General features: G+C 30.0%; 2 protein-coding genes across 2 annotated transcripts in view; both read right to left on the reverse strand.

The window, feature by feature from the left end:
* Positions 1 to 2,279: 2,279 nt before the first annotated feature.
* Positions 2,280 to 3,621, reverse strand: LOC122270318 (tigger transposable element-derived protein 6-like). The gene is made up of 2 exons (XM_043047216.1): positions 3,576 to 3,621; positions 2,280 to 2,605 (listed from the first exon to the last, which is right to left on the reverse strand). Exons 1-2 carry the CDS (start codon positions 3,619 to 3,621, stop codon positions 2,280 to 2,282), a joined length of 372 nt encoding a protein of 123 aa, XP_042903150.1.
* Positions 3,622 to 6,768: 3,147 nt separating this feature from the next.
* The window catches only part of LOC107446276 (centrosomal protein 97kDa), a 29,876-nt gene continuing 19,813 nt past the window's right edge, over positions 6,769 to 16,831 (reverse strand). The window contains exons 13-16 of the mRNA XM_043047211.1: positions 15,455 to 15,530; positions 13,101 to 14,570; positions 11,775 to 11,871; positions 6,769 to 8,678 (exon numbers count right to left, since the gene is read on the reverse strand). Coding sequence (XP_042903145.1) covers positions 8,413 to 8,678; positions 11,775 to 11,871; positions 13,101 to 14,570; positions 15,455 to 15,530 — 1,909 coding nt within the window. The 3' untranslated portion in view covers positions 6,769 to 8,412. The remainder of the gene's footprint in view (positions 8,679 to 11,774; positions 11,872 to 13,100; positions 14,571 to 15,454; positions 15,531 to 16,831) is intronic.

Consider the following 16,831-nt stretch of genomic DNA (forward strand, 5'->3'; position numbering starts at 1 on the left):
TTTCAATAAATTTTTATAAAAATCATTTGTGCTTTATTAGTATTGTATTTGTCCAACATGGAAGTGCACAACTTTGTTTGGAGAAGGGCCACTTGCTTAGCAATCTGTTTAATGAAGGGCTACATGCCCAAGTATTTAGTCATGTTGACGGGGATTATGTTAATTTTTTATATAAACACCTGTATTCTAGGCACTAAATTCTTTTAATAGGACACCTTAGTAATGCATGTGCATAAAATTAAATACTTTAAAAATAAATAAATATATGCCCGAGGTTTCTCAAGAAGCAAATTTATTGAAATAAATATAACATTGAAAAAAATAATAATGTTTTATCACATTATATAAAATGAAAATCACGTATTAAAATAAATTCTGATAATAGAAAAACTTTTAGGTTCATAGAGTAAAATTTAATAAGTAAATAAATAAAATATTTTGAGTAATATTAGTGTAAATCAAATACTTTAGCAATAGAAAATTTATCGAGTTTAAAGTGATTTAACTTGAAATCATTATGGGACAAAATAAGATTCAACCTTTACTGGAGTATATAATTCAAAATTAGGACTTTTATATTTAGTAAATTATAAGGGATTTTATAAATGTTAAAAAATTTTTTAAAGTACTTTTTAAGCTACTAAAAATTAGAAGCAAATTACCAACAGCAAACAGTTAAATATTTTTTATATTCCTCCGACTTCAAGAATTCCACACATTGTAAAAATATTGCATTGTAATATATATATATATATAATGGAAACTGCAAAAAAATAAAAGGAAACAAGAAAACAATTTGGATTTCTGATGAAATTGGCACAAATAAAACGCGCTCAAAAGTAATAATTAGAATACGTAGTTCAAAACTTGTCTGTTGCAATAATATTATAATAAATATATTGTAATTTTCAAAATCGTGTGAAAAAAAACAAGGTAAAACTGCCGAAAAAAAGGTAAAAAATCACTTGGGTCTATCATGAAAACAGCACAAATAAAGCTCGTCAAGAAGTGTCGATTTAAATGCATAATTCGAACTTTGAGTGTCATAATACTATTGTATTATAAATATCAGGATTTTCAAAACTATCTAGAAATGCTTAACAATAGATACCAAAAAATAAATCTGAAGATCACAGTACTTTTGACAAATTCAGCCTTAATAAAGCATGTTAAAAAGTACTAATTTACATTCGAGACTCGTAAGTAGAAAATATCGTATCTTATTAAAATATTTGAATTTTTTAAATTACGTGAAAATTCCTATTGAACCAACACATTCTAAAAGAGAAAAAAAAAGGAAGATGTCACCACGTTCGAAATACTAAAGGATCCGATTTCTCGTTTATGGTAACCCGTGTGGAGGCGGTGATTAAACTGACGAAAAACCACATAGTTTTGCGATGGAATCAGCGCAAATTGATTACGCCAAAAAGTAAAATCTCAAATCTAGACTGGCGAATTCCATGTAGCTCGCAAGTTTTGCACACCTCGTCCAACATGTACCTCCAAAGAGAAGGTTTTATATATGTTTCGATGGGTGCTCACTATGATCAGTCTGCGTAGGAACCGAGGGTGCGCGGTATCAGTCCTCGTTAAGCTGATCTGCCGTAAAGTGCTTGACTTCGTGTGCAGGTTGTCGGGCTACCAAAGCACGGGAGCTATCCCCTCCACAGAGGATGTTTCCCAGACTGTCGCCAATAGCCCTTTGTTCAGCTCTAATGCGACGTAAATAACATACCAACCTATATATTTCTGAGGCGTGGTGGCTTAGGGGATAGAGTACTCTCCTCCCAATTAGGTGAACCAGGTTCGAATCCCAGCGATGGCTGTTCGATATGAATTCCGCATCCAGCTCGCATCGACAATAATGCTGATGTAAAAATATCCCTAGTGGTAGACGAATGATGGGTTAGAATCCCTTGACGTCAGAATAATCATGGGAGGTTTTCCTTTCCATGTAACCCAAATGCGGGTTAGTTCCATCAAATAGTCCTCCACGAAGGCAAATTTCTGCCAGTACTTGATCCAAGAATTCCCTTGCCTTCTCGATTGCGTTCGAAATTACAAGGCTACGGTCTTGAACATTGGTAGGCGTAAATCCTAAATTGGGTTAGCTGTTCAACGACAGTTATAAAATAAATATATATATATTTCTATAGTTGGATGTTATTATACGTAGGGAACCGATTATCCGGAATGATCGGGACCATCGCTATTCCGGATAACTGATTTTTCCGGTTTTCTGAATCGCTACAAAAAGCCGTTTTTNCCATGGTCATCTATGCCTTCTTATTATAATGATATTTTACTCCCATTTGTGATATATCTTTACCTTTAAAACAACGAGGTTTCTTGGAGTGCCAAATGACGATGGGCTTTATTTCCTTTTCAAAAGCAGCATTAGCACAAAAACACACAGTGAGCTTCTGTTTAGCTTGTTTTCCTCCTTTGGCCACTTCTGCTTTCTCATCTAAACTTTTGGTAGGTAAGGCACGGAAAAAAAGTCCTGTCTCATCTAAGTTATAAACATCACGATCTTCATAGCCTGCCAGAATGATTGGAAGCCTTGATTTCCAGTCTTGACACAAATCTTTATCAACATTAGCTGATTCACCACATAAAGTTTTAAAAACAATATTGTTTCTATTACAAAACTTTTAGTTAAAGAATTGGACACACCTGTTTAGATTTATGGCCTCTGCGAGAAGAAGAATGTAAAAAAATGGCTTTTTTGAGAAATTTTTTTTAAAAAAAAATGATCTTTATTGGAGGTAGTCAGGAAAATGTGGCCCTCTAATGGGAGGAAAATTAACATTATGTCTATGGGAAAAATTTTCGTACCTCAAAATATTGGCCCTTAAGTAGAGGTGGCCTTTAGGAGAAGTTTCACTGTATATGGTTCTTCATAATCAGTGTATTCAATGCATAGTTTTAGAAAAACTGTCAAAAAAGCATTTGCGTTTCATTGAGAGGGAAACCTCCCACGGTTAGCATGACAGCAAGGGGACTCTAACACAACATCAGTCTACCACTAAGGATATTTTAGGTCAATACTAAACATAAATTTTATGTTTCATAGTTAGTTAATTTTACCTAAACCTATTTATCGATGTCAGGAAAATTTTTCTTCATTTTAGAAATGAACTATGCAGCGTTTACATTATTTTGAAGAATGTTTGAAAAGAAATATTTTACATTAATAATATCAACAGTTGTTTAAATTGTTTATTATTTTAAATTTTTGAGAAAGTGGCCACATGTTTTAAAAAGTGACCAATAATAAAAGAGCTTCTACTGGCAGATAAAATTTTCCTAATTTCGCCCCATAGCTTCCCAATGTATTTTGCTAAATTCGTCAACATCAGGTGATTATCGGTTTAGTTTAGTTGCTATGGTGTTGTTTAAGTAAAACGTTTCTTCTTCTTTGTCATCGCAACAGCCCCTTGTAGGCCTTGGCTGCCTCAACAGCTGACAAATGCCAGCGCCTCTTATCCATGACAACTGCTTTCCAAATTCTAATCATTAGGGTTTTTGGGTCATTTTTGATGTCGTTGAGAGATCTAGTAGGGGTATACCTCTGGGATGTGATCCCTCAGGGTTCTTAAAAGTGACGATTCTCATGGCGTTATTTTCAAGGCTTCTTCATAGATGGCCCAGCCATCTCAGCCTACTACTGCGGATTATTTGTGTAATTTGGGGTTGCTTATAGAGTCGGTAGAGCTGAAAGTTATACCTGGTTTCCCAGCTTCCCCTTTCTTGAATTGCGCCAAAGATGGCTCAGAGAATTTTTCTTTCGAAGGTGTCCAGTGACTGCAATATATCAGAATTTAGGGTCCAAGTTTCGCTTCTATAAAGCAGTCTTCGGAATTATAAGGTTCAGAGAGTTGTGGAAATGTATATATTGAGATTTTAATGAGAGCAAAACAACAAAAAGGATGCTGCAAGCTCAAATGCTTTATTTTAACCATTCATAAGTAAAACAAAATTAGAAAAATATAAATAAAATAAATTGTATAAATAAAAACAACCAACTTAAAAAATACAACACAAATATATCAAAATGGGTTGCAAAAACATGTTATGGATTGAACATAATATTCAGATGTATTGTAAATGAAATCACAATTAAACCAAGCTCTTTGGATTATCGATTTACATTAAATAATTTCAAATGCTTTGACAAGCCATGAAAAGTATTTACAGCATTTTTACAGATATATGCAATGTATATACATAGGAATGCTTGAATATTAAATATATAATATTGTATGGTAAGCGATAGTTGGGCATCTAATTTTCACACTTAAAACATATTTTTAAAAATAAGACAAACGTTATTATTAAAGAAGAGAAGATCATGATTAATTTTCCCTTTTCAACTTAGAAATTAAATGAAAGGTTCCAAATGAATATTTTGAAGGTAGTTTTTTTTCCCTTCAAATTTTTAATATAACTTATGAAATAGAGCTTATTTTGAAAGATAAAAATGTAAATATAAAAATACACACGAGAGGTTTCAAAAGGACACATTATTTGCACAGTGATAACAGGATTTTTGACATTTGAAAGAGGCAATGAACACATCAAAATAATTTATAGGCATTTTTATAAAATTTCATATATGAAAGAGTTAAGTAGCAAATATAAAATGCAAGAGAAATAAATTCAAGAGAAATTGGTATAAAAATGCAAAGCGAAATGCAAGAGTAAATCATCAGGGCACTTATTTAGGTTATGTGAACATAGCCATCAAACTCTGACTGGAAATTTAATTAACATTAGAGCAGTGATTCTCAACCTTTTTTTTGTTGCGGCACACTTTTAACGATTTCGAAATTTGACGGCACACAATGAAAAAAAAATTTTTAAAAGTTATTTACTTACCTATAATACNTGAGAATCACTGCATTAGAGATTAATATTTTAACAAATGTCATGTAACATTGATAAAACACAAAATAGGAGAATCACGATGAATCAGTGTTAACAAACCAAGTGTAAAAAGGATATTTAAAAAAATGCACAAATAACAATTCATAAATGAAGTTCTTAATTTAATTTATAGATAAAAATAAATAAATAGATAATAAACCAGGGTGGTCACAAGCATTTAGAAAGAAATTTCATAAACTTTTCAAAACTGATTTTATGGAATTTCTTTAATCATTGTAATAGGTGGCATAAATTTCATTATTAATTTTTCAGTTACATCTTAATCTTATACATAAAATACATTACAAAACGCTTATACTAGGTATTAGAATTGAAATTATAAATTTTTTTTTTTATAAAAAAATTACAAGAAAATTTTTTTTGGAAAAAACATTGGAGATTTCAGTTTGTCAAACACTAACTTATTTTCCCTGCTTTTTTGGGTATTTTAATTAAATTCCTTAAAATGTTCCTGTCATTTCTAAATGAAGTTCAGAAAAAATATTTGATTTCCAGCCAAGTAGAGAGCAGCATTAATATAAGTATTGATGTGTAAAAAAATGTGCAGTTGTTAAGTATTAATATGTAAAAAAATATATGCAATATTCATCAGAAATAGTTGCACTGTTACTGGTTTTACATGACAATGTTACATAGTGTAAACACATTTAAAACTTAATTTTTATTAACTAAAGTGCAATGAAATAGTTAAATATTTAGTTTTCAAATGTCTTAGCTATTTCAATAAGCTTAAATTCAAAGCTAAAGCTATCAATGTAACAGAATTTTGGACTTAGTTTTTTCTTACACATTAAAATGAGTAAATGCAACTACACGAAGAAAAATGAGAGTAGGCTTTAAACAAACATAAAAAATCTTATGTGTATAAAAAAATTTCACTAAATCAAGGTTTAGGTACTCTAGTTTTATGATATGGCTTAACATTTCAATTAACCAATTAACATAGTAGCACTGAATGAACAACAATTCAAACTACACGATTTTCAACAGAGATTGTCTCAGTATAAAATGCAAAATATGAGACATAATCGAAATCCTGGTTTGTCAGAAACTACAATAGCACTAGGATAGTTTGAATTGCAACACCAATCTAAAATTGTTGACTAGCACAAAATAAATTGGGGCAGGATGAAAAATATATACAGTGAGAACGTAATTGTACAGAAAGAAGGGAAGGAAGGAACTTACGCTACATTGAAACAAATATTCCAGATTTTCAATTTTTAACAGCAAAGAGTAACAAATTTTAAAATTAGCAAGCATATAACGCTCTTAAATCCTGCTAATTTCTACACTTAACAATAAAAACCTATGTCAGATCTAACACAATTTATCTACATTTTACTAGAAGTTTTTCTAATTGCTTATAAAATTCAAAAAACCTAATTTAAATAAAATTAAAATGCTGCATTGCCTAAGTTTTTACTTTTTTTTATTCACATATGTATATCACTTGGCAAAACTTGAAGAAAAAAAAAAGTATTCAAACAAAAGGATATCACATGCCATTTTGATGGTAGTAACTTTGGGGGAGGGGAAAGTAAAGAGGTAGTTAATTTTTTTTAAAATTCAAAAATAAAGATAATTAAAATAAAGTACTTATCACAGGAATGGCTTAATGATAATAATAATGATAATTTCTTAAATTAGGTGACCAGATACTACGTTTCATTTAAAATATAATTAATGCTGGAAGGAAAATTTTTTAAATAAAAAAATATTTGTTAAAACAGAAATTGAGCAATTTCATGGTGAATGACATTATATTTTGATAGGTTTCTTATTTTTCAAGCTTTTTTTTCCAAAGATAAATAATTAAAACAATTATATGGGATGTTTTTTAAGAGCCTAATATTATCAAGAATTATAAATGTTTTATTTAGAATAAAAATATAAAATGCAACTGATGTTTCATAGAAAGGAAACATGAGTAAAAGATATTTTTATTTTGAAATTCTCCTCCTTCAATAAGTTTTTCTTCAATATTATTCCAAATTAAGAAGGGTAATTTTCAATATTATATCTAAAATAGTTAATAAAAAACTATGAAATTTGTAAATACAGGAATGCTATTAAATCTTATTTATTTATTTTTTGTTATTTTGTCCTTTGTATCATGGAATCGCCCAACTTTTAATTCAGAAATTGCATGAAATTTAAATATCGAGTTAGACAACTAGTAAAAAATAAACAAATCCTTTTAAAATTTTGTTTAAATGCAAAAACAAAAAAAAAAAAAAAAAAACATTCCAAAATGAAAATTTGGGAATTTCAGGGCAAGAATAGTTTTATAGAAAAAAAAAATTTCTACCGGAACATTTTTAGTCTCTCTGAGTATGCACATCCCATTAGAGGACACTATATTGCAAGAGAAATTTTTCCTGGTAAATTTTGTTTCATCTCCATTGGCATAGTAAAATTGAAAGTTTCAAGAGAAGCGAGTTAAGGTAAACCAAGAATAAACCATGAAGTTTCAAAGTCCTAATTTTTTTTTTCTTCAAAATATTGAAATGCAAACAAATCATACTGGATTACTTCTTCATAGCATAGGTAATTTAAAATTTTAAGAACAGAAAAAGTTAGTTTAGGTAAAACTAGAATAAGCTATGAAGTTACAAATGCTGAAAAAATGCTTACAAAATATCTAAATGCAAATAAATTATGGTAGGATAACACAAGTAAGATTATACGGTGAAGAAGTAATCCAGTATAATTTGTTTGGCTTATCCTGACTTCATGGCTTATTCTAGGTTTACCTAGAATCACTTTTTCTATTCTTAAAATTTTAAATTACTTATGAAGTTTAAAAAGAATTTGACGTGAAGGTCAGTATAGCTTCCTTTTATGAGAAATATTTTTAGAGTTACTTGATTTTTGAATCCCATATTTCCTATTTACTGTTTAGTACCTATTGTTAACTCAGCTTAACTGTTACTTTTGTGAGCTTTTGTAAAAGCTTTATCTGTTACTTTAACATTAACTCAGTAAGTACACAACTAGGCTGCTTTTTTGGACAGTAAACCAGTCTTTTCCCTATATTAAACTCAAAAATTGCAATCACAAAGACACTATTATACTAATAGATTTCAGGTGGAGCAATTAAAAAACTGTTCCTTTTTTGCAGTAAGGATTTCTAATAAAAAAAACTTATTGAAGGAAATTTAAATTTTTTTTCCAGTAATAATTAGGAAGTTTTAACATATGAGAGGCTGAGAATTTAGAAGGTATCCATAAAATTAGGTTTTCAAAAATAATTAAGAGTATTGACAATCATGAGATGTTATTTCTAAGGCATGCCAAGAAAATAGAAGGAAAAACTGTCAAAACCTAAAATATTTAAGAGAAAATTAAAAAAAAATTACAAATTGATTTAATACCTTATATTTAAAAAACAATCTAAAATAATAAATGGACTTTGTTTTATCTGGCCACCTTAAACTTAGTATTATTTACTTATAATTATTCTTTGTTCTCAGAAGAATCATTTGGTGACAATTTTGACGTTTCCTCAATTGCTGGTTGATCTAGTTCTTCAACTCTACAATCATTACAATTCTGGTTCGTTCCATTTTGAAAGTGTGTAGAAGTCAAAGGTAAAGAAGAAACAGCGCCACTTAAACGAGTCTGGAATAATTTATCAGGATTGCAGTTTTCTGAACATTTGAAATTTATCTTTGGCATATCAAGTGCAAGAGCTGCAGAAGTAGGTTCAGCACAATTAATAGCTAAAATGAAATATTTAAGTTATAATTGAAACACATTATAAAATTAATATTACATAAAACAGAGTAGCCATAAACATTCAGAAATTTTTTTCCCAAGTTTGTTGAGATTAATTTAATCTAATTTCCTTGATTTTCACAGCTACACAGATGACATATATTTTATTATTAAGTTTTTAGTTTGGTCTTGTTCATGCATAATATATACATATATACGAATTATTATTTAGAAATAATTTAAACAATTAAAGTAAATAAAGCCATAATATGCGCATAAGCAGTTGACAAAAATCAGAGGACATATAATATAAAATATGAGAAAAAGAATACAATATTAAAATAAATCAATATAAAACGAAATAAAATATGCAATAAGGGTGCATAGCCAAATCTTTCAACAAAAATAAGTGCCTTTTCAGGGTGCATAGCAAAATATTTAAACAAAAATAAGCACCCTTTAAGTACTTTTTAAGCACTATATACATTAACAAAATAATTTTCAAAGATTTGATCGCATGTTCATAATAAAATGATCATGATTTGATTACATGATCATGATAAAATAACTTGTTTCTGACAAAGAACTCTTTTCTTGATTATATTACCACCATAAAAAGATCGAGTGATTTTTCAGTTTTATTTCAGAGGNAAGCACTATATACATTAACAAAATAATTTTCAAAGATTTGATCGCATGATCATAATAAAATGATCATGATTTGATTACATGATCATGACAAAATAACTTGTTTCTGACAAAGAACTCTTTTCTTGATTATATTACCACCATAAAAAGATCGAGTGATTTTTCAGTTTTATTTCAGAGGGTGGAAAATGAAGCCTGAAATTGAAAATATCTTGCAAAATGCAGCAGTGTTGCACATGGGAGTGCAAGAATCTCACTGAACCCAGGTCAGTATATGCACATGCAGACTCACAAGTACTTCATCAAATGATTGGCGCTTTCGTACGCTACTGAAAGTCGGTATGCCGAAATGCATTGTGTTTGAATGAATTGTAAAAACTTTGAATAGAACAATGTGAAAACCACGTTTTTGCATAATAAGTGGCTAAAATTGACATGGTAATGAAAAAAAAATCTAATTTATGAAAAGGGAAAATTAAGCACTTGATAAAAACACCCAATGAAGAAGGCACCTTTAAGGGCTTTTAAAAAACGAGAATCGAAACTAAGCACCTTTAAGCACTTTTTTGAAAATGCTACACATCATGGTCATTCATCAGCAACCAATATTATTATAACAATGTAGCGAACAGCAAAAGCTGTAGACTGTTTTCCTATTGGCTGGACCCCTCACTATCAACTAATGGCTTTATTTACTTTAAATTATTTCTTAATTCTAATATTCTTCTGATTACGGCTCGTAGCATAATGAAGATATTTTGATCCACTTATTGTACCAGCCGTAAGCAGAGGGTTAAACTTTATGTATGTTATATTTAAAATGCTCTTAATATTTTGTGTTTTCTAGTTCCAATTGATAGTGTAGGGTCCAGCCTATAACAACATGCACTCAAGTTAAGTAGATTTCACAGTGTTTAAGACGAGAAATTTAGAAGGTCAGGGAGCTGGGTGTATTCAGCAAAATTTCTATATTCTACCCTACAGTCAATTTTGGAAAAATTGGATACAATAACTGAAAATTTTGTTAATCAATAAATAATTTTTAATCCTCAAAAAACTGCTAAGTTCATAGAAAAATATGCTGGTATGTATAACAATCTGTATAGAGTTTTCTAAAACCACTTTAAAATTGGTAATTTTTTGAACAAATTTTGCCAAAATCATACAGAAGAAGGTCTTGCCACAGCAATGGGTATCCAGATTTACACACTTTTACAAATTCCTTCAGACCAAGGAACGAATTTTATCTCTGATGTTTTTAAAGGATTATGTCACAGTCTCAGAATAGTGAAGAATTAGGGACACTGTCTTTACATTTTCAATCAGACCACATGGTAGAGAGGTTTCACTGAACCATCCGGAATAACTTCTCACTTGCGTCAAGGACAAGAGGTATGACAACAGAACATGAATTCAAGGAAGGTGACAAAGTGTGGTGATGGAACCCAATTTGACGTAAGGGAATTTCTCACAGGTTACAGTCTAACTGATAGGGTCCCAACACAGTCCTCAAAAGACTGAATGACATTGTGGTTCGAATCAGGAAGTCAGAATTTTCAAAACTGAAGGCAAAAATGATTCTTCGAATCATTACAATATGTTAGCCCTTTATCATGGAGTAAATAAATGGTGTAAATTAACTAGACCATAGTCTAAATTAATTAATTTTATATTGTTAGACCATAGTCTAACAATATAAAATTATTTCGTATTTTTAATGTGTGTTTAATAATTTTATCTATGTAGTGTTGCTTTAAGTAATGTTACTTATCATTTAATTATAATTTAATTTTTATAAAGCCAAATTTTATAATTTAGTTTAGTACTGTATTATTTTTGTCTTCTATTTAAGGATTGTACTGCCCGGGGAAGACAATGTTACGAAATTGTAAATATGTGCATAATTTTGTGAATATTCCTCTGTTATAAGGCTAAATATCTTAGGCGAACCCTAAATAAACAGTTTAATTAGAAAATTTACAAGAGAATTACGTAATTCTAATATAATTTAGACAGCGAGCTTTTTTTGTGACATGGCAACAAAATGATAGTTCTGGAAATTTAGAGCTTCAAAGTGATAGGACCAATATTAACGGAGTTATAGTGAGAATTGCCTAGATTCATATCGAAAGTTCTAAGGGGTTCTTCGCCAAACCTGTATAAAGATTAATGTGATTCGTCGTAAAGAGTAGTACTCTGCTTGTGACGGTAGTAGTGTCTGACCTGAGAAAATTCATTGACTAGTCTTAAGTTGGAAAGCCAGCACTGTTATCTGAACTGTAATTGAGTGCTAGAAATAATTGTATTTTCTGGAAGATTCTGCTAATACATTTTTGGAGTCTTAAGGACTGTTTAATTTATCTCCTTTCGAAACAAAGTCCTGTGTTCGGTACAATATATATCGCGACAAAACTTTTTACAACGACAAAATTTCATTCAGAATTAATACTTACCAGGCCTTAATTCCTTAGGGTCGTCCTGTAAAATACCAGGGTAAAAAAATTGTCCGAATTGTCCAATTTGACCAAAAGCACCTTCAAGATCTCTTATCTGGTTTAAGAAAAAATTATAAAGTAAATTTTTAAATAATTTTTAAAAAAGTCAACTATATATGAATATATATAAGAAAAATATAACGAATAATAAATATGCTTAATTTTGCAAGTAAAATGAATTGTAGTGAATACCCTTACCTAAAATGCACTAATGATAGAAACAGTTTACTGATTAGCAGTGCTAATCATCAGAAAGGTTGACATAGAAATTAAAGACATGTGCATGTCATGAATATTCTTTGCATAACATATATAACACAAAGTTTAAAAATATTTGCAATAAATGACATTAAATTTTGTTACTGGTAATGAAACTGTGTCGCGAAAATAAATAAGTAAATAACTAAAAATAAATAAAATAAAATTGTTAAAAGCTTTTAAATATTTTTTAATTCTTAAGATTGATTTTTTTCTTAACAAAAAAGTGTGGCAAATAAGTAAAGACACAAATGCAGAAGTATGTTACTTTTAAGAGACCACAGATAGTTGTATTATAAATTTTAGTGAATAAAATTAAATACAGTTTTAATTTCAATAAACTAAAACACTACAAAAACATGCATATTCAAATTTTGCATCAGACGATTCAAAATAAAAAATACTTGTGAGAAGAGTTTTGCAGGGAATTCTTGGTGCTATATAAATCAACAAGGAATAACTTTATTAATTTCTATCAGAAGATATAACTTTGAGCTACATAAAATCTACAGAGAGCCAGATATAGTGAAGTTCATAAAAATAAACTGGACTATGTATACATTTAGAATGGATGATTTCACATTAAAAAAATACTTCTTTTCATATACTGCCAACAAGAAGGAAAAAAGGTAGACCCAGATTGAAAAGGATGGAGTTAAAACAGTAATTTAATGGCTATCCAGGAACGAAACTGGCGAAGAAATGTTAAAAATAGAATGCAGTGCAGTGGAATTCGGAAGAAAGCACTGGCTCACTCTGGGTTGTCTAGCCAAATAGGATGATGATATAAGAATCAGTAAAATTTAAGTACAAAATCATGCTTACAAATAATTTAAGTACAACATTTAAACAAGAGGACATTTTTTTAAAAAAAAACTTTTGTAAAATTGTCATTGCACATTCCATGTCTAATCTCACACAGAAATAGAAGAGAAATTCCTCTAATGAAGTGACTGAATTTAATACATGCAAGGTATAAATGAATGAATGGAAAAGGGAGGGGCAAGCTCGAATAAAATCAGTTACCTGTGTCTGCAGTTGGTGGAAAGTTGATTCAATATCTTGTACTTTTTTCTCCCATACACTAGCAGCTAAAACCAAAGGGGATCTCAGATTTGCCTGGGGAGATGCGTCACTTAAAGACAGAGGTCTTTGAGTACTGGCTTGCGGGCTTAGCGTCCCATTAGTACAAGTCATACTGACAGCTCGACTCGAGAACAATTTAACAGTAGCTGTCGCAGACACTTCTTCAGCAGCATAACCATCAGATTGGAATGAACAAGAATGGGATATACAGCCACTCATTTCTACAGTACAAGGTGATGATGGTGATTCAGTCTCATCCAATGGTGATGACACCTTATTCTGAGCAAGATGGTTGATATTCTTAGGTATCAAAGGGCATCTCTTAGCGGAACAAGAATTGTCGCTTTCGGTTTTACCAATATGTTTACATGCATGTTGTTGAGCACTCGATCTCATATTTCTTAGATGGGCTGCATGAGCTTTGTGATGCACGATACAAGATTTGGAACAGCATCCTTGAGCTGTTTCTGAACAAGTTACATTTTTTGCTGCAGCTGAATCAGCGAGACTTTCACTACTTGTGTCGATACTTCTTCGTTTGCTAATAGGCAAGCAAGATGGACTAACAAGATTAGAGTGAACACGTTGCTGACGAGAGAGAACGAATGAATCACTGTTAGTTCTCATGAGGGGATTCATAGGATTATCGGGGGGAAGTGGTGGAAATACAGAAGAAGGCGAGTTTTCGACAGAACTCAGAGGATACTCTACAAAAGTATTTTTGAGAGGCATCTTGAAAAGGTTGGGAGTATGATTTGCATGAATAAGATGGGCATCCCCAGAACTTGAAATAGTAGCTAAAGGAGCAGAATGTCGAAAAGCTTTAGCCTGATGCATGCCTAGTTTAGAATTGAATGTAGGGGAATCGTCATATGGAGATTCTTTTTCAAAATAATTACCTATTGCTTTATTAGAACTTTTTTTTAAGCACTCTAAGACATCTTTCTTACATAAATATGAGTTGACTTCATGTCCAAATCCATTCACAGTGGCGTGATCATTTTCAGTAGAAGAGACATGCCTTTCACTGTCTGTAGTTGCAACATTAGGACTAACCATACTTTGTAAACCAGAATCAGCATCAGAAATGTCAGACGCTGAAGGTGGTAAGTCTCTACGAGATTTCTGACGACCATACGTGTCTGGGATAGATGAAGTGACAGATGACGTCTGAGAAGAAGGGGAATATAAACCAGAATTTTCTTGATACATCTGAGTGGAATACCTCAAAGCTAAATTCAGTGATTCGGTACTCGGAGTAGATAACTGCTTTTCAAATTTTGATTCTGATGTAACAGAGCCATCTCTTGGAGAATCTCTGTTTGATGGATCATGTTCGGACAAGTTTTGAAAGACATTAGTTTTTGCTTTTGATACCACCACTGAGACACTCCGCTGCAGATCCTTAGCCTATACAATAAAAGGCTTATCTCATTTATCTTATAAAATTTTTATTAAAGAAAGAAAGGGAGTATTGACTTGGCAATAACAGAGAATCAAAAAAATGGAAAACTTAGTCATTTTTTAAAATTGATAGTCAATTTTTCAAATGTTACATCGGTAAGTATAAATCTGAATCAATATCAACTATTTTGTTTCAGGGGGAAAAAAAAACATTCCAGATTATTTCTACAGAATTTGTTGATTAAAGTATATTTTTAAGAATTATTTGTATGTCTTCTTGACAGCATTCACAAATATATGCTTCAAATTAAAATCAAGAAATACAAATGATAAAAGATATGTAATTATGGATAAACAAAAAGTAGATGAAGTTATATATAGATTATGAAATCTTTTAGACAGAACCAAAATCCATTTAATTTTTTTTAAAAGAAAAATGTGAGCTATATAATGAATCATAGGTAATTTTTAGTTAGCACCAGGAAATTCAGATTATTTCTTTTTTTCACTTTTTCTTACGTTATTTAAGTTTTTGACCAATTTGCCCAGTGCTTAAAAAAAATAGATAAATAAGTAGAATAAAAAATAGTAAAAAAATAATAACACTTTAAATGTTACATATAGATAAAATTAATTTAAAGTTACGATAAGAGAATTGTTTGGAAACACAGTTAAGGTCACAAAAAAATTGTTCCAAGGGGTTTCTCAGAGTGATTATCAACATTAATTACATCAAATAAAGAAAAAGGGAGGACTCAAACACAAATACACGATTAAATATTTAAATTATAAGGCATTTAATTGCAGCTAAAGATTTATAAAATACAATTGGTTTAAAATCAATTATTATATGCTCAAGAGATAGCTTGTATGAAAAAAATTTACTTCACCTTTTCATGTAAATGTCTGATGTCTTCAGCTTGCATTTTGCGCAATTCTCTCTCATGCTGCAAATCCTGCTGTTGTCTGGAAAATAATCAATCCTATTATTTAAACTTTAAGTAAAAAAAAAACTAAGGGGATAATGTGGGAAATGAAAAATAATAAAAGATAAGTGACAAAGTATATCTAGTTTGAAAAGAATATAAACTATAATTAAATTTTTCAACTTGTGTAGAAATTAAGACATGCAAAAATTAAATCAAAAAATAATTCATTTTAACACATTGACCATAGTTTTGATTTTTAAAATAATTAAATTTCAAAATGTATTAAATTTTAAAATATGTTTAGATCTGAAAGTTATTTTTAACAACAAACAAAAGTCAATTGCCGAAATAAGTATGAAAATATGTCGATAATACTTTCATACAGTTCTGAAAAGTAGTTAGTGGGCACCTTTTATTATTGTATATATTTTTTCAAGAGCGAAAACTTTTCAAAAATGTTATACCAAGACTTGTAGAATGTAGACAGCATAAATTTTTGTTGTTTTCAAACAAAACTTTCAAAAAAGAAAATTAATGAAATTATACAATTTTTAAAGAAAACTTCTTAGATTATTTTGGAAGTCATGACTAAGCATTTTTTGATAGTATCTGGCACTTTCTGCAAAGAGATCACAATTTTAAAGTTCCCTAAATTTGTTTTTAAATTCATTAAAATATCACTTAGTAATGAATTTTTCATTGTTGAATGTTACCGAGATAATCATTATTCAAAAGTTTTTAATCCCTTCCCTGTCGGACCCACATCTCATACGATCGATGTCATATACCATGCGACTAAAAGTTGCATAATTGAAATTAATTTTTTCGTTATTAACACGCCTCTTTAAATCCCACAATATTTTTGAATATTGTTGAGAGATGGCGTAGTTAGTCCCACTTTCATCGCAATTTTTGCAGTGAGATTTCCTGCCTTCAATTGAAATCAAAATCCTTTTGTACTTTCTGTAATTTTGCTTTCATTAGTGTTAAAATTATTCATTGGTATCAAAATTATTTTATTTCACCAGTATTAAAATAAATTTTTTAAAATTAATTATTTCATTAGTATTAAAATTATTTTCCAAAATATTTTATACCTAACTTTAATAATTTTTAATTTATTACAGATAATTTAATTTAAACACCTTAATGCAATAGAATTAATAAATATGTTATCATAGTGTATTTTAAGAAAAAATTTGATTGCATTGCTGGAAGAACTGGAGACTAGTGGATAGGACATTACATATTTCACTACTAATAGGCAAAAAATTGCTAGCTGACAAAAATATTTCAAATTTATGATAGAATATATATTAATTTTCCGCAGAAAAAAAA

The sequence above is a fragment of the Parasteatoda tepidariorum genome, chromosome 9, assembly GCF_043381705.1.
Source record: "Parasteatoda tepidariorum isolate YZ-2023 chromosome 9, CAS_Ptep_4.0, whole genome shotgun sequence".
NCBI classification, from domain to species: Eukaryota; Metazoa; Arthropoda; class Arachnida; order Araneae; family Theridiidae; genus Parasteatoda; species Parasteatoda tepidariorum.

Excerpts from the sequence above, each read along its gene's own strand:
- LOC122270318 (XM_043047216.1), bottom strand. The coding sequence starts at position 3,621 with ATGAGAATCGTCACTTTTAAGAACCCTGAGGGATCACATCCCAGAG. Across the intron at positions 2,606-3,575 it reads TGAGGGATCACATCCCAGAG|CTAATGTTGATAAAGATTTG; the intron begins GTATACCCCTAC and ends GTGGTGAATCAG.